The 25,476-nt window shown below is 45.3% G+C and overlaps 1 protein-coding gene across 1 annotated transcript in view; it reads left to right on the top strand.

Annotated features, from left to right (window-relative positions):
* The first annotated feature begins 1,116 nt into the window (after positions 1-1,116).
* Positions 1,117-25,476, top strand: part of rpl37a (ribosomal protein L37a) — a 50,781-nt gene continuing 26,421 nt past the window's right edge. The window contains exon 1 of the mRNA XM_048599296.1: positions 1,117-1,149. Coding sequence (XP_048455253.1) covers positions 1,117-1,149 — 33 coding nt within the window. The remainder of the gene's footprint in view (positions 1,150-25,476) is intronic.

Genomic DNA, 25,476 nt, shown 5'->3' with positions numbered 1-25,476 from the left:
TTGTATGTTAAGGGGAATGTGGCGTTGTGTTGAGGTGGTGTAGGTTGTTATCTCTTAGATTGGAGGTGTGTACCGTTTTTTTCTAATCCCAGTTCCTCCATTGGTCACAACAAAATTTAAATTGAACACGTTGGTGAAATGGACAATTCTATAATAGTGTGTGTCTAGTTCAATGTATGAACAAGTCAGCCAAGTTTCTTTAGTCAGCAACAAAATAACTTGTTACAGACCTCAAATAAAGATGCAACGATTATTGACCAAGTTTGTATATATAAAATTCCTTTTTAACGAAAGAAGCATGAACACACACAAACTCATGAAGAAAGAATTTCACAGATTGTCCAAAATGGTGTTCTGAATCCAAAGTTATTCTGCAAACACAAGCTGCTGGCACTGGGATGTCTCGCTGGAACAGCTATAACTGGCGCATTCCCTTTTCTGGAGATGGTGTGGTAGATGCCAACTAATCATGTAGCTCATGCACTTTGCTGAGAAGAATTGTAAAGTCACATTGGACTGTTGCTGCTCAGGCAGGTCTTGAATTCTCTGTCTGAGTTCAAAAATACACTCATCACCCACAGTCTGGGCTTCTTGACCTCCATCAGAAAGGTTTCCAAGCTGTACGATTCTATCAAAGCTCCTTGCTCCTCGCAGGTCCAACATTGTTGTACCCTGTGCCTTTTCCTCCAAGAAGTTCATGGTATATTTAGATGAATCTGTATAATCCTTTTTATAAAATTAATCTTTGGATCATGTCAGTTCATAACACATCGACCCTTGAGAGAAATGAAATGTGGCTCAGATTTTTCTTTAATTCACTCGTGGGACAGTGTTGCTGACTGGGCCAACATTTATTCCAAATTGTCCTTGAGAAGGTAGTAGTAAGCAGTCACTGTAGGCCATGTACTGTGGGTAGATCCACAATGCTGCTATGGAGGGAGTTCCAGGATTTTGACCAGCAACACTGAAGGAGTGGGCCCTTCCAACTTGCTCTGCCATTCTGCATGATCATGGCTGATCCATTGGGACAATGTTGTATTCCTGATTCCCTCCACAACCCTTGATGCCTTTAATATCTAAGAATTTATCAACTTTATTGAAAATATCAGTGACCCGATGGATTTGGAGATTATATGTGGGGCATATCAGGTAAGGATAGCAGCTTCTAGAGAGTCATATTGGACTCAAAACATTAACTTATTTTTTTTCACTCATGGGACTTGAGCATCATTAGCTGGCTAACATTTGCATCAATGTCATGTATTTTATAGTGAATAATACAGTAAAATATTGTGAAAAGCTTCAAATGTCACCATGATCTGGAGCCATTTTGAATAGCTTAAGAATAAAAAAAATTTTTTAAATGCTGACAGAGTTCATCTTCGTCCTACCGCCTCCGCCATGAGTCCTGAGCCCCTCCGCCTCCGCCACCTGCATGGAACCCACTAATATCAAAGTCACCACTCCACAGGCGCCATCTGTTCACCACAGTCATTGCTACTCCTATCACCGCCTCACCACCGTCTCCGCTGGACCCAGTAATGTCAAAGTCGACACTCATTAAGGTGCCATCTTTTTGCTGCCAATGATGAATCAGCCAACGATACCAATGCCAGATACAGTACTGGTCCCACACTCACCCTCGCTGATAAAAGATGAGAAAAGAAGATGAAGAAAAAGAAATGCAGATGGAAATAGGAGCAGATGAACCTTGCTTCCTCCTTCTCCACTATCTTACTGGAAGTCATTTATTCCCCATCCTTAATTGCTGTTAAGAAGGTGGCGGTCAGATGAATGTTTGGCTGAAGGGATGGTGTAGGAGGGAGGCCTTTAGATTTTTGGACCATTGATACAGTTTCTGGGATAGGTGGGATCTGTACAAACTGCATAGGTTGCACCTGACTGGAATGGGTCGAATATCTTTGCTGAGAGGTTTGCTTGTGTAGTTGAGGAGGTTTTAAACTGATTTAGCAAGGAGATGGGGCACAGAGTGGATGTAAAGTCAGGAGCAAGGCCCAATTAGACTTAGAAGGCATACTAAGAAAATCCAGGACGTGGCAAAGACATAGACTGGATAAGACACATGGGAGGTCTGGAAAGCCATTTTGTCTTATAGCAAGGAAATTGACTGATAAGGTGGATGACCTTAGAGCATTGATCAGCACATGGAAATATAATATTATTCGCAGTCAATGAAATACAGTTGAAAGAAAGGCAGGACTGGCAGTTCAACATTCCAGAGTATAAACGTTTCAGGCATGATGAAGGTAGATGTAAGAGAGCTGGGGGCATTTCATTATTGGTAAAGGAAACCATCACTGCAGTAATGAGATAGTAGGAACTCCCAATGTCCCCCTCCACTGACACCCTCATCCGCTTAGCTGAACTCGTCGTCACCCTTAACAACTTCTCTTTCAATTCCTCCCACTTCCTACAGACAAAGGGGGTGGCATGGGTACCCGCATGGGCCCAAGCTATGCCTGCCTCTTTGTAGGATTAATGGAACAATCCCTCTTCCAGAGCTACACTGGCCCTATCCCCCACCTCTTCCTCCGTTACATCGATGACTGTATCATTGCCACCTCGTGCTCCCACAAGGAGCTCGAACAGTTCATCCACTTCACTAACACCTTCCACCCCAACCTTAAGTTCACCTGGACCATCTCTGATACTTCTCTCTCCTTCTTGGACCTCTCTGTTTCCATCTCTGGCAATCACCTGGAAACCGATATCCATTTCAAGCCTACTGACTCCCACAGCTACCTAGACTACACCTCCTCTCACCCACCTTCCTGCAAAAATGCCATCCCCTATTCCCAATTCCTTCTCCTCTGCTGCATCTGGTCCCAGGATGAGGCATTCCACTCCCAGACATCCCAGATGTCCTTGTTTTTCAAGGACAGCAACTTCCCCTCCACAGTGGTCGAAAACGCCCTCGACCGTGTCTCTCGCATTTCCCGCAACTCATCCCTCACACCCCCTCCTCGCAATAACAACCAAAACAGAATCCCCCTCGTCCTCACGTACCACCCCAACAACCTCCGGATCCAACGCATCGTCCTCCAGCACTTCCGCCATCTGCAATCTGACCCCACTACCAAAGACATTTTTCCCTCCCCACCCTTATCTGCTTTCCAGAGGGACCACTCTCTCTGTGACTCCCTTGTCTGCTCCACACTCCCCACCAGCCCCACCACACCCGGCACTTTCCCCTGCAACCGCAGGAAGTGCTACACCTGCCCGTACACCTCCCCCCTCACCGCCATCCCAGGCCCCAAGAAGACCTTCCACATCAAACAGATGTTCACCTGCACATCTGCTCATGTGGTATACTGTAACTGCTGTTCCTGATGTGGCCTCCTCTACATCGAGCAAACCAAGCGGAGGCTTGGGGACCGCTTTGTGGAACACCTACGCTCGGTTCGCACTAAACAAATGCACCTCCCAGTCGCGAACCATTTCAACTCCCCCTCCCATTCCGCAGACGACATGTCCATCCTGGGCCTCCTGCAGTGCCACAACGATGCCACCCGAAGGTTGCAGGAACAGCACCTCATATTTAGCTTAGGAACCCTGCAGCCCACTGGTATCAATGTGGACTTCACAAGCTTCAAAATCTCCCCTCCCCCGACCGCATCCCAAAACCAGCCCAGCTTGTCTCCGCCTCCCTAACCTGTCCTTCCTCCCACGTATCCACTCCTCCCACCTCAAGCCCCACCCCCATCTCCTACCTACTAGCCTCATCCCGCCTCCTTGACCTGTCCGTCCTCCCTGGACTGACCTATCCCCTCCCTAACTCCCCATCTACACTCACCTTTACTGGCTCCAACCCCACCTCTTTGACCTGTCTGTCTCCTCTCCACCTATCTTCTCCTCTATCCATCTTCTATCCGCCTACCCCCTCTCCCTATTTATTTCAGAATCCCCTTTCCCTCCCCCATTTCTGAAGAAGGGGCTAGACGTCAACTTTCCTGCTCCTCTGATGCTGTTTGGCCTGCTGTGTTCACCCAGCTCTACACCTTGTTAACTGCAGTAATGAGGATATCTTAGAAGGCTCTTCAAATGAGGTCATCTGTGTAGAGCTCAGAAATAAAAAAAAAAGAGGTGATTAACTTGCTGGGATTATAACACAGGCCTCCCAACAGTCAGAGGGAGTCAGAGGAGCAGTTTATGTAGACAAATCACAGAAAGGTGGGAGAGAAACAGAAACAGTTGTAGGGAATTTCAACTTTGCTAACATTAACTTCGATCATCTCAGTGTGAAAGGTTTGAATGGGGTGGAATTTTCAAAGTGCATCCAGGAGAGTTTTTTGTGCCAGTATGTAAAGAGTCCTACTACAGATGGGAAGTACATACCTAATTTTAAGTGCATATTGGGGATAGTGACCATAAGTCTAACTTCAAAGTCATTATGGAAAGGGTGACTTGGGGGAAGGCTGATTTCAGTATCATTAGACAGGTTCTGGGAATGAGGTACGTGGTCCGAACACCTCACGCAAGATCAAGGTGGTTCAGGCGCACGGTGGGCTTCCAGGTGAACTGACCCCTGTCCATCTGGAATTTGACATCAGTTGCTCGCAATGGACTCATCCCCCAGGACATGGCAGCCCACAATCTGAGCCATCTCGGGGAAATCCTCCCCATGCTCTTCTGAACAGCATGGAGGCATTTCTTCTGCAGGCTGCTTCTGCACAGTGTCCATTTCCCCAACTTCCCCACCGCTCAGATACGCCATGACGTGATGTTTTTTCCCTCCAGTAGCAGTGATCCCCAGTGGAGGGCCCTAGACAAAGGGATCCTTCCCTTTTCTATCAGGAATCTGAGGTGGACAGTTCTGCTCACAGCAGTCCTGTGCAATCATAGTTTGAGTTATTTCCCTGGGTGCCAGGCCATGTTTTTTTCTTTCTATTCATTTCTGGGAAGTGTGTGTCGTTGGCTGGCCAGCATTTCTTGCCCATCCCTAGTTGCCCTTGAGAAGGTGGTGGTGAACTGCCTTCTTGAACTATTAGAGTCCTCCTGCTGTGAGTTGACCCACAATGCTATTAGGGAGGGAATTCCAGGATTTTGACCCAGCGACAGTGAAGGAATGATGAGATATTTCCAAGTCAGGATGGTGAGTGATTTGGAGGGGAACTTGGAGGTGGTGGTGTTCCCATATGTCTGATGCCCTTGTCCTTCTAGATGAAGTGGTCGTAGGTTTGGAAGGTGCTGTCTGAGGATCTTTGGTGAATTTCTGCAGTGCATCTTGTAGATAGTACACACTGCTGCGACTGAGTGTCGGTGGTGGAGGGAGTGAATGCTTGTATGTGTAGTGCCAATCAAGCGGGCTGCTTTGACCTGGATGGTGTCAAGCTTCTTGACTGTTGTTGGGGCTGCACTCATCCAAGCAAGTGGGGAGTATTCCATCATGCTCCTGACTTGTGCCTTGTAGATGGTGGACAGGCTTTGAGGAGTCAGGAGGTGAGTTACTCGCTGCAGTATTCCAAGCTTCTGGCCTGCTCTTGTAGCCACTGTGTTTTTGTGGTGAGTCCAGTTGAATTTCTGATCAATGGTAACCCTCAGAATGTTGATAGTGGGGGATTCACTGATGGTAACACCATTGAATGTCAAGGGGCGGTGGTTAGATTGTGTCTTATTGGTGATGGTCATAGCCTGGCATTTGTGTGGCGCAAATGTCACTTGCCACTTGTCAGCCCAAGCCTGGATATTGTCCAGATCTTGTTGCATGTGAACATGGACTGCTTCAGTATCTGAGGAGTCATGAATGGTGCTGAACATTGCAATTATCAGCAAACATCCCCACTTCTGACCTTATGATGGAGGGAAGGTCATTGATGAAGCAGCTGAAGATGGTTGGGTCTTGGACATTACCCTGAGGAACTTCTGCAGAGATGTCCTGGAGCTGAGATGATTAACTGCCAACAACCACGACCATCTTCCTATGTGTCAGGTATGACTCCAACCACTGGAGAGTTTGCCCCCTGATACCCATTGATTCCAGTTTTGCTAGGGCTCCTTGATGCCACACTTGGTCGAATGCAGCTTTGATATCAAGGGCTGTCAGTCTTACCTCATCTCTGGAATTCAGCTCTTTTGTCCATGTTTGAACCAAGGCTGTAGTGAGATCAGGAGCTGAGTGGCCCTGGCGGAACCCAAACTGGGCGTCACTGAGCAGATTATTTCTGAGCAGGTGCTGCTTGATAGCACTGTTGATGACACCTTCCATCACTTTACTGATGATTGAGAGTAGACCGATGGGACGGTAATTGGCCGGGTTGGATTTGTCCTGCATTTTATGTACAGGACATACTTGGGCAATTTTCCACATTGTCGGCTAGATACTAGTGTTGTAACTGTACTGGAACAGCTTGGCTAGGGGAGGGGCAAGTTCTGGAGCACAGGTCTTCAGTACTATTGTCAGAATGTTGTCAGGGCCCATAGCCTTTGCAGTATCCAGTGTCTCCAACCATTTCTTGATATCATGTGGAGTGAATAGAATTACCTGAACACTGGTATCTGTAATGCTGGGGATCACTGGAGGAGGCCGAGATGGATCATCCACTCGGCACTTCTGGCTGAAGATTGCTGCAAATGCTTCAGCCTTATCTTTTGCACTGATGTGCTGGGCTCTTCCATCATTGAGAATGGGGATATTTGTGGAGTCTCCTCCTCCAGTGAGTTGTTTAATTGTCCACCACCATTCACGACTGGATGTGGCAGGACTGCAGAGCTTAGATCTGATCCGTTGGTTGTGGGATTGCTTAGCTCTGTCTGTCACTTGCTGCTTTCACTGTTTGGCATGCACGTAGTCCTGTTTGGTGGCTTCACCAGGTTGACACCTCACCTTCAGGTATGCCTGGTGCTGCTCCTGGCATGCCGTCCTGCAGCGTCCATTGAACCAGGGTTGATCCCCTGGTTTGATAGTAATGGTTGAGTGGCGGATATGCCGGGCCATGAGGTTACAGATTGTGCTGGAGTACAATTCTGCTCCTGTTGATGGCCCACAGTGCCTCATGAATGCCCAGTCTTGACTTGCTAGATCTGTGCAAAGTCTGTCCCATTTAGCACGGTGATAGCGCCACACAACACGATGGACGTTGTTCTCAATGTGAAGGCGGGACTTTGTCTCCATAAGGACTGTGCGATGGTCACTCTTACCGATACTATCATGGACAGATGTAACTGCAGCTGGCAGATTAGTAAGGATGAGGTCAAGTATGTTTTTCCCTCTTGTTGGTTTCCTCACCACCTGCCGCAGACCCAGTCTAGCAGCTATGTCCTTTAGGACCTGACCAGCTCGATCAGTAGTACTGCTGCCGAGCCACTCTTGGTGGTGGACATTGAAATCCCCCACCCAGAGTACATTTTGTGCCCTTGCCATCCTCAGTGCTTCCTCTAAGTGTTCTTCAACATGGAGGAGTACTGATTCATCAGCTGAGGGAGGACCATATGTGGTAATCAGCAGGAGGTTTCCTCGCCCACGTTTAACCTGTAGCCATGAGACTTCATGGGGTCCGGAGTCAATGTTGAGGACTCCTAGAGCAACTCCCTCCCGACTGTAAACCACTGTGCCACCCCCTCTGCTGGGCCTGTCCTGCTGCTGGGACAGGACATATCGAGGGATGATGATGGTGTCTGGGACATTGTCTGTGAGGTATGATTCTGTGAGTATGACTATGTCAGGCTGTTGCTTGACTAATCTGTGAGACATCTCTCCCAATTTTGGCACTAACCCCCAGATGTTAGTGAGGAGGACTTTGCAGCATCGACAGGGCTGTTTCTGCCATTGTCTTTTCCGGTACCCAGGTCGATGCCAGGTGATCCATCCAGGTTCATTTCATTTCCTGAAATAAATGGTTTTTCAAATACACAAAGAATATATCTGCTGGCAGTCCCTCTTTAGATTTTTGAAGGGCTGCTCCTTAAGTTTTGGTTGCACTTTAGCCCCATGCCCCTGATCTGTGGGCACCTGGTGCGGGGAGGAGTGAACAGGTCGAAGGGCGTTACAGTCATAGAGTCCTACAGCACGGAGGCACATCCTTTGGCCCAAACAGATCTGTGCCAACAAAAATATCCATCCACGCTAACGCCATTTCCCTGCTCTTGGCCCATATCCTTCTAAACCTTTCCTACCCATGTATTTTTCCAAATGCCTTTCAAATGTTGTTAATGTACCCGCTTCAATCACTTCCGCTAGCAGCTCATTTCATATGCGTACCACCCTCTGAGTAAAAAAAAAAAAAAAAGTTGCCCATGTATTCTTTCCCCTCTAGTCCTCAATTCCCCAACCCTGGGAAAAAGACTTAGTGCATTTTAGACTTTTTCCTAGGATGGAGGTAGCTATTACGAGGGGGCATAGTTTTAAAGTGAGTGGAGGTAGATATAGGGGAGACGTCAGAGGTAGGTTCTTTACTCAGAGAGTGGTAGGGGCGTGGAATGCATTGCCGGAGAGGGTAGTGGAGTCAGCCTCATTAGGGGCATTTAAGCAGCTATTAAATAGGCATATAGATGATAGCATCAGGTAGGGGTGGAGGTTAGATAGATCTGAGGGTTAGGGTAAAAGTTTGGCATTACATCGTGGGCCGAAGGGCCTGTACTGTACTGTTCTATGTTCTATGTTCTATTCACCCTATCCATGCCTCTCATGATCTTATACACTTCTATAAGATTCACCCCTCAGTCTCCTATGCTCTAAAGTAAAAAGTCCTACTTTGTCCAACCTCTCCCTAGAACTCAATCCCTTGAATCCTGGCAACATCCTTGTAAATTTCTACTATACTGTTTCCAGTTTAATAACATCCTTCCTATAGCAAAGTGACCAAAACTGAACACAATACTCCAAGTGCAGCCTCACCAACATTCTGTACAACTGTAACATAACTTCCCAACTTCTATACTCAGTGCCCTGATTGATGAAGGCCAGTGTGCCAAAAGACTTCTTCATTGCCCTGTTTACCTATGACACCACTTTCAGAGAACTGTGCACCTGAGCTCCAAGGTCCTTCTGTTCCACTACACTGCTTAAGGCTCTACCATTCACTATGAAACTCCTACCTTGATTTGACTTTTCAAAATGCAACACCTCACACTTATCTATATTAAACTCCATTTGCCATTTCTCGGCCTACTTCCCCAGCTGATCAAGATCCTGCTGCAATTTCTGATAGCCTTCCTCACTGTCCATGATACCGCCTATTTTAGTGTCATTCGCAAACTCACTAATCATGCCTTGTACATTCTCATCCAAATCATTGATATAGATAACAAACAGCAATGGGTCAAGCACCAACTGCTGAGGCACACCACTAGTCACAGGCCTCCACTCTGACAAGCATCCTTCCACTATTACTCTCTGCTTCCTACCAGCAAGCCAATTGGGTATCCAATTTGCCAACACTCCCTGGATTCCATGCAATCCAACCTTCCAGACCAGCCTACCATGTGGAACCTTATCAAAGGCCTTAGTGAAATCCATATCGACTACATCAACTGCCCTGCCCTTGTCAACCTTCCTGCTCACTTCAAAGAACTCTAATAAATTTGTGAGACATGATCTCCCACACACGACGCTGTGCTGACTACTCCTAATCAAACCCTGATTTTCCAAATGCATGTATATCATATCCCTCAGAATCTTCTCAAGTAACTTACCTACCATAGATGTTAAGTTTACTGGTCTATAATTCCCAGGGTTTTCTCTGCAGCCTTTCTTAAATAAGGACACAACATTCACAACCCTCCAGCCTTCCGGGACCTCACCCGTGGCTAACAATGATGCAAATATATCAGCCAGGGCCCCAGCAATTTCTTCTCTGGCTTGTCGCAGGGTTCTTGGATATATCTAACCAGGACCAGGAGATTTATCCACCTTTTCACATTCTACTATTTCCAACACCACTTCTATTGTGATATGGACTGTCCCCAAGATATTGCCACTAACTTCCCCAAGTTCCCAATTCTTTGTGTCTTTCTCCATGGTAAACACAGAGGAGAAATATTCAAAAGGACCTCACCCATCTCCTGCGGTTCCATACATACATGTTCACAGTGGTCCTATTCTCTATCTCGTAAGTCTTTTTCCTTTAATATACTGAAAGAACCTCTTTGGATTCACCCTAATCTTCTCAGTCAAAGCTATCTCATGCCCGCTTTTCGTCCTCCTGATTTCCTTCTACAGTAAACTCCTGTATCCCCTATATACCTTCAGGAATTCCTTTGATCCCAGCTGCCTGTTCCTAAGCCATGCCTCCTTTATTCTGGTCAAAGCCTCAATATCTCTTGTCAAGCAGAGTTCCCTACTCCTGCCAACCTTGCCCTTCACCCTCATAGGAACATAAAGATCTTGAACTCCAAGAATCTGAATCCCTGCCCCCTTATTCCAGGCTCTAATGTTTGCGCCAAATGTTTTCAAGGGACCACACATTGCTTTCCACCCCTAGCCCTTTACAAACATCAATATTTCACAAACACCAAATTCTAACGTCCTGCCTCCCAATTCACAAGGACTATACACAACTTCGCAATACCACCCCCTTAAGAAAAAAGTGAACAATCATTAAAAGATGTCTTTATTTTTTTTCTAAACCTTAATGCCATTATGACTAGATCCATAGCTCATTAATCTAGAGTTACACATCTCATACTAATTCTATATATATACAACATTGAACACCATTTCTTTCTTATATAAATATTTTTCTTTTAAACTTGCGATAAAACATCCGCAATAACATTTTCATGACCTGCAACATGTACAATCTGTAAATTAAATGCTTGTAACACAAGACTCCAATGAAATAATCTGGTGTTCTTGTCCTTAAACCTTTCTAGAAATGTCAAGATTGTGATCGGTACACACAACCGTCTCTGATGCATTGGTGGCAAAGTATTAAAATGTTGTAAGGCCATTACCAAACTTAATACATCTTTTTCAATAGTTGAATATCTTTTTCTGGTGGATATTGAGTTTTATTGAAAAATATCCAATTGGCCTTTCAATTCTACAACCTGTAACAACACAGCTCCAACCCCTACATCTCATTAGGTTTGGGAATCAACTCAATCGATGAACTCCACTTGCTTTGACTCAGCTCTATGATGTTTTCTTGGAGCATCGCTTCCAATTCCTTCTGAACCTGCGCAGCTTTGACAGGATTAAGCCTGTAAGCGTGTTGTTTTATTGGAACAGCTTTCCCTATGTCAACGTCATGTACTAGGGTATTAGTCCTCCCTATTCTATTTCTCCACATGTCCTATCCTATCCCATTCGTTAAGCACTTCCTTATTATTCAATTTATTCTGAGGCACATCAAAATCCAAATCTTCTGCATTTGATTCCTCACTCTGAGTGGCAGTAACTAATAACTGCTACTCCAGTTCCCTTTCCCTGTCATAGTAATGTTTCAGCATGTTCACATGACATACCCGATAAATTATTTTCCTATCTGGCATCTTTACCAGATAATTCACCTTACTTAACTTCTTCTCAATCTTATAGGGACTACTAAACCTTGGTTTGAAGGGATCTCCTACCACTGGTAACAGCACCAATACTTTATCCCCATGGGCAAATGTCCAAATTTTAGATCTTATTAGCTTCTTGCTTCATTATGTGCTGTGCCACCTTCAAATGTTGTCTGGCTAATTCATCTATTTGTTTAATTTTTCTCTCACCTCAGATACGTAATCCAACTGTGAGATCTCTGACTTCGGACCTATCAACTTTTCTTTAATTAATTTTAAAGGCCCTTTTACTCCGTGTACGAATATCAATTCAAATGGAGTAAAGTGAGTCGATTCATTTGGAGCATCTCTAATAGCAAATAATATAAAAGGGATACCTTTATCTCAATCATTTGGGTAATCCTGGCAATAAGCCCTCAACATGGTCTTTAGGGTCTGATGCCATCTTTCCAATGGTCTTCGGGATTCAGTATGGTACGCACTTGATTTAAAGTGTTTGATGCCCAAACAACCCATGACCTCTTTAAATAGTTTGACAGTAATATTGGACCCTTGGTCTGACTGTATCTCCCTGAGTAATCCATAACAGGTAAAGAAAGCAGGGAACTCCTCCACAATCTTTTTTCTTTGCCTTGACATTCCATAATGGAATTGCTTTCGGAAATCTGGTAGACACATCCATTATGGTCAGCAAATACTGTATCCACGTTTAGTTTTAGGGAGGGGACCTGCACAATCAATCATAACCTGCGTGAAAGGTTCTTCAAATGCAGGAATTGGCATCAAAGGCGCTAGTTTTATCACTGCCCGTGGCTTTCCTACCATCTGACACATGTACGGCAAAATTCAACTACATCCTTATGCAATCCAGGCCAATGGAAATGCTTCTCTATCTTAGCTTGAGTCTTCCTCACCCCTAGATGACCTCCTACAGGTAATTCATATGCTACCTGCAATGCTTCCTGTCTATATGCTACCAGCAACACAATCTGGTGAACTTCTGCCCATTTCTCATCTGGACTAACCTGCCAAAGTCTCCATTTCCCCCTTAAGATTTTTTCCTTAGGGTAATAGTGTTCTGGAATACATTCTGATTCCATTTCCAAGTAGGTTTTATGATACAAGTCCTTCATCATCTCATCTTTTTGTTGTAATTCCATTAATCTTTCAGAACTAAACACCTCTGCCTGATCCTCTACCTGCTTAGGTTTTTCCTTTTATCATTTCATGAAAGTGTCAGCTAACTGGTCCTCAACTCCTTCATCTTTCTGTTTTGTTTTTCCTTCTTGTTTTAACTTATGTCTGTGGGATCTTGTCACCACACAGTCCGGAAAAATTCCAGGGTATTTTTCTTTTAACTCCTCAATTCTCTGGTTTTCTTTTGGCTTTTCCACTACAATGGGCATCACTCCCATGTTTGATCTGGCTATATTATTTCCAAGAACATGTTTTTTCTGGAATCTTTGGAAGTGGCCAGAATTCAATTGCAGATTAAGCACCTTGAACAGGAAGGGGAACTGTGTGAATGACGGTCACTCTTTCAATCACTCCCACTGTCACTTGCCCAGTCTTGATTGGACTTTCTAGCCTGATCTTACACATGGGAACACCTATTCTCTCTCCATTTATTCCACAGATTATCACACTCTCAGGCAACATTTCAGGAGTGCAAATACTTTCATCTCTTACTTTTAGAGACTGACCAGCTCCCATATCTCTAAATATGTTAACTTCTTTAACTACTCCCCATGTTCTGCCTGAGTGAACTTTATCCACCGAAGAAGTTGTTGAAGAGATCACACACTATCTACTATCCAACCTGTGACTAGGCAGTGCACTCTCCTGCAGCTCCTTGACTTCTCTTGGGATTTCCTTCACTAGCTCAACTAATCCCACTGGTTTAGCCTCTTTTACCACATCCTTTTTCCCAGTGCCTTTATTAAACCACCAACACTGTGAACTTTGTGTGTACCATAAGAGTAGGAGCAGAAATTAGGCCATTTGGCCTATCAAGTCTGCTCCGCCATTCAATCATGGCTGATAAGTTCCTCAACCCCATTCTCCCACTTTCTCCCTGTAACCTTTGATCCCCTTGATAATCAAGAACCTATCTATCTCAGTCTTAAATGTACTCAATGACCTGGCCTCCACACCCTTCTGTGGAAGTGAATTCCATAGATTCACCATTCTCTGGCTGAAGAAGTTTCTCCTTATCTCCATTCTAAAAGGTCTTCCCTTTACTCTAAGGCTGTGCCCTTGGGTCCTAGACTCTCCTACTAATGGAAGCATCTTACCAACATACACTCTGTCCAGGCCATTCAGTATTTTGTATCAGAGATTGTAGGAACCGCAGATGCTGGAAAATCTGAGATAACAAGGTGCAGAGCTGGATGAACACAGCAGGCCAAGCAGCATCATTGGAGTAGATCTCCCATCATCCCTCTAAACTCCAGTGAGTATAATATAGTCCCACCTTATTGCAGTGAGGTCTTTCACCTCTTTTCCACCTTCTTGGGATTCTTTTTTCACGTGGTAAACGGTTCCCAGTGTGATCTACTTTTTGTTTTTCATTGAAGGATCTTCCTCTTTCCCAATTTCTATCCCTCATGGAATGAAATTGCTGTCGGAAGCTAGATTTTGATTTATGCACTAATGCGTATTCATCCGCTATCTCTGTAGCTCTTGTCGCTGTTTTAACTTTCTGTTCCTCAGCATGAGTTCTTATCACTTCTGGAAGGGAGTTTTTAATCTCCTCCAGCAGAATAACATCTCTAAGATCCTCATACGTCTTTTCTATCTTTAATACTCTCATCCACCTATCAATGTTGCTCTGTTTAATTATTTCCATTGGCTCCATTTTTTTTTGCAGCAGCAGGAGCGGGAGCAGTGACAGCGAGGACCAGGGGGCTGCCGGGAAGGTAAGTTCTTCATTTCGGCAGCGGAGCTGAGTGGGAGCAGTCGAATTGCGTTCTCGGAAGGTAAGTGAACTGATATATTTCGGCAGTGGCTAAACCCGAGACACTACACGTGTAGTGTCTCCCACCCTCCCTCCTCATCTGACCAAAAAAAAAGACTCTGGTGTGTTGATAAGGTAAGTGTTTTTCTTTTTTTATCGTGTGCTGGTAAGGAGAGTGATTTGGTACAAATTTTTTTCATTTCATTTATCTATTATTTGATATGATAGTAGGACTAAGTTAAGCTTAAGAGTAAAAATGGCAGGAGATCCCAGACCCGTGTTATGCTCCTCTTGCTCAATGTGGGAGCTCAGGGACGCGGCTGATGTCTCTGACTCCTACACATGCAGGAAGTGTGTCCAGCTGCAGCTCTTGTTAGACCACATGACGGCTCTGGAGCTGCGGATGGAGTCACTTTGGAATATCCGCAATGCTGAGGAAGTTGTGGATAGCACGTTTAGCAAATTGGTCACACTGCAGATTAGGATTGCTGAGGGAGAAAGGGAATGGGTGACCAAAAGGCAGAGAAAAAGCAGGAAGGCAGTGCAGATGTCCCCTGCAATCATCTCCCTCCAAAACAGGTATACCGTTTTGGATACTGCTGGGGGAGAAGGCTCACCAGGGGAAGGCAGCAGTAGCCAGGTTCATGGCACCATGGCTGGTTCTGCTGTACAGAAGGGCAGGAAAAAGAGTGGAAGGGCTATAGTCACAGGGGATTCGATTGTAAGGGGAGTAGACAGGCAGTTCTGTGGTCGTAAACGAGACTCCCGAATGGTATGTTGCCTCCCAGGTGCACGGGTCAGGGATGTCTCAGATCAACTGCAGGACATTCTGAAGGGGGAGGGTGAACAGCCAGCTGTCATGGTGCATATAGGCACCAATGATATAGGTAATAAACGGGATGAGGTCCTACAAGCAGAATTTAGGGAGTTAGGAGTCAAGTTAAAAAGTAGAACCTCAGAGGTAGTAATCTCAGGATTGCTACCAGTGCCATGTGCTAGTCAGAGTAGAAATGAAAGAATAGGCAGGATAAATGAGTGGCTTGAGAGATGGTGCAGGAGGGAGGGGTTCAGATTTTTGGGACATTGGGACCGGTTCTGGGGGAGGTGGGACTAATACAAATTGGACAGTCTACACCTGGGCAGGACTGGAACCAATGTCCTAGGGGTTAAAATTGAATCAGAGATAGTAGGAACTGCAGATGCTGGAGAATCGAGACAACAAGGTGCAGGGCTGGATGAACACAGCAGGCCAAGCAGCATCATAGGAGCAGAGAGGCTGACGTTTCGGGCTCAGACCCTTCATCAGAAAAGGGGGAGGGGAAGGGGGTTTTGAAATAAATAGGGAGAGAGTGGGAGGCGGATAGAAGAGGGATAGAGGAGAGGATAGGTGGAGAGGAAACAAACAGGTCGAAGAGGCGGGGATGGAGCCAGTAAAGGTGAGTGTAGGTAGGGAGTTAGGAAGGGGATAGGTCAGTCCAGGGAGGACGGACAGGTCAAGGGGACGGGATGAGGTTGGTCGGTAGGAGATGGAGGTGCGGCTTGAGGTGGGAGGAGGGGATAGGTGGAAGGAAGAACAGGTTAGGGAGGCAGGGACGAGCTGGACTCGTTTTGGGATGCGGTAGGGGGAGGGGAGATTTTGAAACTTGTGAAATCCACATTGATACCATTGGGCTGCAGGGTTCCCAAGCGGAATATGAGTTGCTGTTCCTGCAACCTTCGGGTGGCATCGTTGTGGCACTGCAGGAGGCCCAGGATGGACATGTCATCTGAGGAATGGGAGGGGGAGTTGAAATGGTTCGCGACTGGGAGGTGCAGTTGTTTGTTGCGAACCGAGCGTAGGTGTTCTGCAAAGCGGTCCCCGAGTCTCCGCTTGGTTTCCCCGATGTAGAGGAAGCCACACCGGGTACAGCGGATGCAGTATACCACATTGGCAGATGTGCAGGTGAACATCTGCTTGATGTGGAAAGTCTTCTTGGGGCCTGGGATGGGGGTGAGGGAGGAGGTATGGGGGCAGGTGTAGCACTTCCTGCGGTTGCAGGGAAAAGTGCCGGGTGTGGTGGAGCTGGAGGGGAGTGTGGAGTGGACAAGGAAGTCACGGACAGAGTTGTCCCTCCGGAAAGCAGATAAGGGTGGGGAGGGAAAGATGTCTTTGGTGGTGGGGTCGGATTGCAGATAGCGGAAGTGTCGGAGGATGATGCGTTGGATCCGGAGGTTGGTGGGGTGGTACATGAGGACGAGGGGGATTCTTTTTTGGTTCTTATTGCGTGGACGGGGTGTGAGGGATGAGGTGCGGGAGATGTGGGAGACATGGTTGAGGGCGTTCTCGACCACCGAGGAGGGGAAGTTACGGTCCTTGAAAAACGAGGACAACTGAGATGTACGGGAGTGGAATGCCTCATCCTGGGAGCAGATGCGGCGGAGGCGAAGGAATTGGGAATAGGGGATAGCATTTTTGCAGGAAGGTGGGTGGGAGGAGGAGTATTCTAGGTAGCTGTGGGAGTCGGTGGGCTTGAAATGAATATCGGTTTCTAGGTGGTTGCCCGATATGGAGACAGAGAGGTCCAGGAAGGGGACAGAGGTGTTAGAGATGGTCCAGGTAAACTTAAGGTTGGGGTGGAAGGTGTTAGTGAAGTGTATGAACTGTTCGAGCTCCTCGTGGGAGCACGAGGCGGCGCTGATTTTTTTTGCTAACGCTGCTGGGGAGGGTTTAAACTAATGTGGCAGGGGAATGGGAACCAAATGAGGAGGTTAGTGGACAGTAAGGAGGTAGTAACTAAAGCCTGTAAGGAACTAGGTAATGAAGTCAGTGTGACTAAGGGGAAGAGTAGGCAGAGAGCAGATGATGAACGCAAAGGGACAGGTGGTCTGAGCTGCATTTGTTTTAATGCGAGAAGTGTAGTAGATAAGGCAGATGAACTTAGGGCTTGGATTAGTACCTGGGAGCATGATGTTATTGCTATTACTGAGATTGGTTGAGGGAAGGGCAAGATTGGCAACTAAATATCCCAAGATATAGATGCTTCAGGCAGGATAGAGAGGGAGGTAAAAGGGGTGGAGGAGTTGCATTACTGGTCAAAGAGGATATCACAGCTGTGCTGAAGGAGGGCACTATGGAGAACTCAAGCAGTGAGGCAACATGGGCAGAGCTCAGAAATAGGAAGGGTGCAGTAACAATGTTGGGGCTGTACTACAGGCCTCCCAACAGCAAGTGTGAGATAGAGGTACAAATATGTAGACAGATTATGGAAAGATGTAGGAGCAACAGGGTGGTGGTGATGGGAGATTTTAATTTTCCCAATATTGACTGGGATTCACTTTGTGTTAGGGGTTTAGATGGAGCAGAATTTGTAAGGAGCATCCAGGAGGGTTTTATCGAGCAGCATGTAAATAGTCCAACTCAGAAAGGGGCCATACTGGACCTGGTGTTGGGGAATGAGCCCAGCCAGGTGGTTGAAGTTTCAGTAGGGGATTACTTTGGGAATAGTGATCACAATTCCGTAAGTTTTAGAATACTGATGGACAAAGACGAGAGTGGTCCTAAAGGAAGAGTGCTGAATTGGGGGAAGGCCAACTATAGCAAAATTCGGCAGGAGCTGGGGAATGTGGATTGGGAGCAGCTGTTTGAGGGTAAATCCATATTTGAGATGTGGGAGGCTTTTAAAGAGAGGTTGATTAGAGTGCAGGACAGACATATCCCTGTGAAAATGAGGGATAGAAAGGGCAAGATTAGGGAAACATGGATGACAGGTGAAATTGTGACACTGGCAAAGAGGAAAAAGGAAGCATACATAAGGTCTAGGCGACTGAAAACAGACGAAGCTTTGGAAGGATATTGGGAAAGTAGGATCAATCTGAAACGAGGAATTAAGAGGGCTAAAAGGGGTCATGAAATATCTTTGGCAAACAGGGTTAAGGAAAATCCCAAAGCTTTTTATTCATACATAAGGAGCAAGAGGGTAACTAGAGAAAGGGTTGGCCACTCAAGAACAAAGGAGGGAAGTTATGCGAGGAGTCAGAGAAAATGAGTGAGATTCTTAATGAGTACTTTGTGTTGGTATTCACTGAGGAGAGGGACATGATGGACGTTGAGGTTAGGGATAGATGTTTGATTACTCTAGGTCAAGTCGGCATAAGGAGGGGGGAAGTGTTGGCTATTTTAAAAGGCATTAGGGTGGACAAGTCCCCAGGTCCAGATGGGATCTATCCCAGGTTTCTGAGGGAAGCGAGAGAGGAAATAGTTGGGGCCTTAACAGATATCTTTGCAGAATCCTTGAGTACGGGTGAGGTCCCAGAGGACTGGAGAATTGCTAATGTTGTCCCCTTGTTTAAGAAGGGTAGCAAGGATAATCCAGGTAATTATAGACCGGTGAGCCTGACATCAGTGGTGGGGAAGCTGCTGGAGAAGATACTGAGGGATAGGATCTATTTACATTTGGAAGAAAATGGGCTTATTAGTGATAGGCAGCATGGTTTTGTGCAGGGAAGGTTGTGTCTTACCAACTTGATAGAATTCTTTGAGGAAGTGACAAAGTTGATAGATGAGGTAAGGACTGTAGATGTCATATACGTGGACTTCAGTAAGGTGTTTGATAAGGATCCCCATGATAGGCTGATGGAGAAAGTGAAGTCGCATGGGGTCCAGGGTGTACTAGCTAGATGGATAGAGAACTGGCTGGGCAACAGGAGACAGAGAGTTGTAGTGGAAGGGAGTTTCTCAAAATGAAGAACTGTGACCAGTGGTGTTTCACAGGGATCCGTGTTGGGACCACTGTTGTTTGTGATATACATAAATGATCTGGAGGAAGGTATAGATGGTCTGATTAGCAAGTTTGCAGATGACACTAAGATTGGTGGAGTAGCAGATAGAGAAGGGGACTGTTGGAGAATGCAGCAGAATATAGATAGATTGGAGAGTTGGGCGGAGAAATGGCAGATGGAGTTCAATCCAGGCAAATGCGAGGCGATGCATTTTGGAAGATCCACTTCAAGAGCGAACTATACGGTAAATGGAAAAGCCCTGGGGAAAATTGATGCACAGAGAGATCTGGGTGTTCAGGTCCATTGTACCCTGAAGGTGGCAACGCAGGTGGATAGAGTGGTCAAGAAGGCATACAGCATGCTTTCATTCATCGGACGGGGTATTGAGTACAAGAGTTGGCAGGTCATGTTACAGTTGTATAGGACTTTGGTTCAACCACATTTGGAATACTGTGTACAGTTCTGCTCGCCACATTACCAAAAGGATGTGGATGCTTTGGAGAGGGTGCAGAGGAGGTTCACCAGGATGTTGCCTGGTATGGAGGGCGCTAGCTCTGAAGAGAGGTTGAGTAGATTCGGATTATTTACATTAGAAAGACGGAGGTTGAGGGGGGACCTGATTGAGGTTGACAAAAGCATGAGAGGTATAGACAGGGTGGATAGCAAGAAGCTTTTTCCCAGAGTGGGGGACTCAGTTACTAGGGGTCACAATTTCAAGGTGAGAGGGGAAAAGTTTAAGGGAGATATGCGTGGAAAGTTCTTTACGCAGAGGGTGGTGGGTGCCTGGAACGCATTGCCAGCGGAGGTGGTAGAGGCTGGCACGATAGTGTCATTTAAGATGTATCTGGACAGATACATGAATGGGTAGGGAGCAGAGGGATACAGATCCTTGAAAATAGGCAACAGGTTTAGATAGAGGATCTGGATCGGCGCCGGCTTGGAGGGCAGAAGGGCCTGTTCCTGTGCTGTAATTTTCCTTGTTCTTTGTTCTTTCAAACGCTTGCCTTTTTTTTTCTTGCATTTCTGAATCATTGTCTATATGCTTCTGCTACCAGTTCATAAGCACTCAAAATAACCTGTTTTACTCCTTCATATTCTCTTCAAATCTCCTCTGTCAGCACTGCAAACACCTCACCAGCCCTGCCTACCAACTTGGTCTGAATTAACGTTACCTACATTGTCTCTCGCCAGTTCATCTGGTTAGTCAATTTCTCAAAGGAAATGAAAAAGGCTTCCAGATCTTTTTCATCGAATTTTGGTAATATTTTGACATATTTGCATATATCCCTATCTGGTCTTTGGCTACAATGCGTCTGCTCATCATCACCCTCCTCCTCACTAAGCCTATCTTCCACCTTCACTTCCATCATTTTAAGTCGGCTATCCAGTCTAATTTGCAACTTCTGGAGTTGAAAGTCTCTCTCTTTTTCTTTTTCATGTTCAAGTTGCTTCATCTTTTCTAACTCGAACATTCTTTCCTTTTCTTTCTCTTCTGCTTTTAACCATAATTCAAACTCTCTCCCTTTTTCAAATTCTCCTCTCTGTTTCTTTTTGTCTTCCCTCTACTTGTAACTGTCATTCAAACAGTGCCCTTTCCTGTTCAGGTTGCTTCATCTGCAATTGAATTCTGGCCATTTCCAAAGATTCTGATGACCCTTCCAGCAAATTTAAATGTTGAGCTATTGCTGTAAATACCTCTTCTTTTCTCACTGACAAACACAACCTCAACTCCAGCTTGTCTGCCAATTCCAGCAGCTTTTCCTTGCTCACCTTTTGTAAAACCCGCAAAGTTACATCTTCCACCCCCAGAAAACTCTTAGTGGCTGAAACAGCAATTACCTCACTTTTGATTTAACCAACCACATGTAATTGGAATTAAAAAGATTTTCCACTTCTCACCTAAGTTTTCTTTAAAGATCTAGACACTAGTCTAGATCTTTATAATCCGCTGGGACCTTTCGTACCCTAAACTTATTCAAAGCTGTTCAGATCCCTTCAGGTCTGTCCAAATCCCAGAGCCGATCTGGCCAGATCCTGGACCCAAGTCTCCAGTCTGTTATAAAGCGGAGGTCAACACCCCACTCTGATCACGAAAACTGAAACACCCAGAGAAGCATGCCTCACCTAATGATCTGTTAAAAAGGAGTGTGAAAAGTGGTGTAACGAGCTCCCAATTTGTTATTAATGAGTGGTTAAACAAAATAAATCCCACTTTACAATCAACAAATATTAAATTACAGCCAGTGTATGTCTTTCAAAATGTTCTGTGCCTTCTCCATTGATCTTCAGTCAGGAACGCCTTGTCCTTGGAATTCCTGTGTCAGGAATATTAGCTAAGAGTGCCATGGTACTTTTATTTAGACAATGTCTTTTTTAAGACCTGAGAGAGCTGATCTCTTCAGATGACTCTTTGCTCTCTCCCAATTTTCCAAATGCCCTCATCTTTTATATCCTTGATGACATATCAATTTCCTATAATAGGATTCGTCATATGTTGCCAAAATGATCAGATTTAAACTTGATTGATTTTAGGTATCTAAGGCTTGATTCAAATCAATTGGCTAAAAATCAAACTTGTTGTCTCGATAATAAAACAAAACCGCTACTTGGCTTGCTAACTGTACAGCTTTTTGGTACAATTGTTTCAATTTGAGTGCTCTGTGTACCTGCAAACCCACAAGCTGCTGCTATTCACAGACATCTATTTTGAAACTCTAAGCATAGAAAAAGCATATAATCTTTTAAAGGGACCACGCACTGCTTACAAACATCACTATTTTACAAACATCAAATTCTAACGTCCTGCCTCCTAATTCACAAGTACGTACCCAACTTCGCAACAATAGTGAGAATTCAGGGTCAGTCTGTTCCTCTAAAAGTGAAAGGCAAGAGTAGCAAGATCAGAGAACCCTGGGTGTCAAGGAATATCAAGAGCTTGATAAAGAAAAAGGTACTGCACATTAAAAACAAGAGGTCCTTCAAAAATATACAGTGTGTGGAAAGTTGCTTAAAAAGGAAATTAGGAGGGCAAAGAGGGGCCATGAAATATCTTTGGCAGATGGGAGCAAGGAAAATCCCAAGGCTTTTTATAAGTATAACAAGAGTGAGAGGATTACCAGGGTAAGAGTGGAGCCTATTAGAGAGCAAAGGGCCAATCTGTGCATGGAGCCAGTGGATGTTGGTGAGGTCAAATGACTAGTTCTCATCAATATTCACAAAGGAGACATTGTGGTGAGGGATTTCAGTTCGAATGGTGAGGTTCTAGAAAACATTAAGATTATTAAGGACGACGTATTAGGTGTTTTATCAGGCACATAGGTTTATAAATCCCCAAGGCCTGATAATATGTATCTCAGGCTGCTGTGGGGGGCAAGGGAGGAGATTGCTGGGGCTGTGGCAGAGATAATTAATACATTGGCCATGGGTGAAGAGTCAGATGATTGTAGGGTAGCTAATCTGGTTCTTTTCTTCAAGAAGGGCAGCAGGGTCAGACAAGTTCGTTACAGTCCAGTTAGTTTGATGTCTGTGGTAGGGATATTGTTGAAAAAAAATTCTGAAGCAGAAGATTAATCAATACTTGCCAAGGTATGGATAAGGGATGGTCGACGTGGATCTGTTAGAGGGAAATCCTGTCTGACAAATTTAATTGAGTTTTTTGAAAAGGTGATTAAATATATTGATGTGGGCAGTGTAGTTGATGTGGTTTACATGAACATAGAACAGTACAGCCCAGTACAGGCCCTTCGGCCCACGATGTTGTGCCAAACTTTTACCCTAATCCAAAGGTCTATCTAACCTCCACCCCCACCTTATACTATCATCCATATGCCTATCTAATAGGCGCTTAAATGCCTCTAATGAGGCCGACTCCATTACCCTCTCCAGCAATGCATTCCGCGTCCCGACCACTCTCTGAGTAAAGAACCTACCTCTGACGTCTCCCCGAAATCTACCTCCACTCACTTTAAAACTATGTCCCCTTGTAATAGCTACCTCCACCCTAGGAAAAAGTCTCTGGCTGTCCACTCTATCTATACCTCTGATAATTTTGTACACCTTTATCAAGTCACCTGTCATCCAACATCGTTCTATAGAGAAAAGCCCTAGCTCTCTCAACCTTTCCTCGTAAGACCTTCCCTCCGTTCCAGGGAACATCCTGGTAAATCTCCTCTGCACCTTTTCCAACGCTTCCACATCTTTCCTGTAATGAGGCGACCAGAACTGGACACAATACTCCAGATGTGGCCAAACCAGGCTTTTGTAGAGCTGGAGCATAACTTCAGGGTCTTGAACTCAATCCCTCTACTAATGAAAGCTAACACACCATACGCCTTCTTAACAACTCTATCAACCTGGGTGGCGGCTTTCAGGGAACTGTGGACATGAACCCCAAGATCCCTCTGCTCCTCCACACTGCCAAGAGTCTTTCCATTATCCTTGTATTCTGCTTTCAAGTTTGTCCTTCCAAAATGAATCACCTCACACTTTTCAGGGTTAAACTCCATTTGCCACTTCTCAGCCCAGCTCTGCATCCTATCAATGTCCCTTTGTAACCTAGAACAGCCCTCTGCACTATCCACAACTCGACCCACCTTCATATCGTCCATGAACTTATTCATCCACACTTCCATCCCTTCATCCAAATCATTTACAAAAATCACAAATAGAAGAGGACCCAGGACAGATCCTTGTGGTACACCACTCGTAACTGAGCACCATGTTGAATATTTTCCGCCCACTACCACCCTTTGTCTTCTAAGGGTCAGCCAATTCTGAATCCAATCTGCCACATTTCCCCCTATCCCATGCCTCCTTACCTTCTGCATAAGCCTACCATGGGGAACCTTATCAAACGCCTTACTTAAATCCATGTATACCATATCCACTGCTCTACCTTCATCCACATGTTTGGTCACCTCTTCAAAGAATTCAATAAGGTTTGTGAGGCATGATCTACCACTCATAAATCGATGCTGACTATCACAAATCAAACTGTGCCTTTCCAAGTGATCATAAATCGTATCTCTCAGAGCCCTTTCCAATAATTTGCCCACCACTGACGTAAGACTAACTGGCCTGTAATTTCCAGGGTTATCCCTATTCCCTTTTTTGAATGACGTTTGCCTCCCTCCAATCTTCTGGCACTGTACCCGTGGACAGTGAGGATGAAAAGATCATCGCCAAAGGCCCTGCGATCTCTTCCCTCGCTTCCCATAGAATCCTTGGATAAATCCCATCAGGCCCGGGGGACTTATCTATCTTCAAGTTCCTCAAAATTCCTAGTACATCTTCCTTACTAACATCCACCTCCTCTAGCCTAACAGCCTGTTTCACACTGTCCTCCTCTACGACTAGGTCCCTCTCAGTTGTGAATACCGAAGAAAAGATTCATTAAGGACCTCTCCTATCTCTTTAGGCTCCGTCCACAAATTCCCTTTATAATCCTTGATCGGCCCTACCCTTTCTCTGGTCATTCTCTTATTCCTTGGAGTTTTCCTTGATCCTATCTGCCAAGGTCTTCTCATGCCCCCTTATAGCTCTCCTAAGCCCTTTCTTCAGCTCCTTCCTGGATAACTTGTATCCCTCTCGAGCATTTTCCATTCCTTGTTTCCTGAACCTTATATAAGCATCCTTCTTCCTTTTAACTAGTCGTTCAACCTCTTTGAGAACCAAGGCTCCCTCACTCGACCGCATCTTCCCTGCCTGCTAGGAAAACGTATTGAGCACACGCAGTATGCATTCCTTAAACAATTTCCACATTTCAATAGTGCTCTTCCCTGACAGCATCTGTTCCCAATTTATGTTACCCAGTTCTTGCCTAACAGAATTGTAATTACCCTTCCCCCAGTTATAAACCTTATCCTGCTGTATGTACCTATCCTTTTCCATGACTGTTGTAAAAGTAACAGAGTTATGATCGCTACCGCCAAAATGCTCTCCTACCAACAGGTCTAACAGTTGGCCAGGTTCATTGCCAAGCACCAAATCCAAAGTGGCCTCTCCTCGTGTTGGTCTATCTACGTACTGTGTCAGGAATCCTTCCTGAACACACTGGGCAAAATCCGCTCCATCTAAACTATTACAACTAACAAGTTTCCAATCAATATTTGGAAAGTTGAAGTCACCCATGACTACAACCCTGTGACTTCTGCACCTTTCCAGTATCTGCCTCCAAATCCACTCCTCCACTTCTCTGCAACTGTTAGGGGGTCTGTAAAAGTGACTGCTCCTTTCTTGTTCCTGACCTCAACCTAAACTGACTCTGTCGACATATCATTCTTGAACTGCCTTTCAGTAGC

The sequence above is a fragment of the Rhincodon typus genome, chromosome 7, assembly GCF_021869965.1.
Source record: "Rhincodon typus isolate 14 chromosome 7, sRhiTyp1.1, whole genome shotgun sequence".
NCBI classification, from domain to species: Eukaryota; Metazoa; Chordata; class Chondrichthyes; order Orectolobiformes; family Rhincodontidae; genus Rhincodon; species Rhincodon typus.
This window is presented reverse-complemented; position numbering and strand designations above follow the sequence as displayed.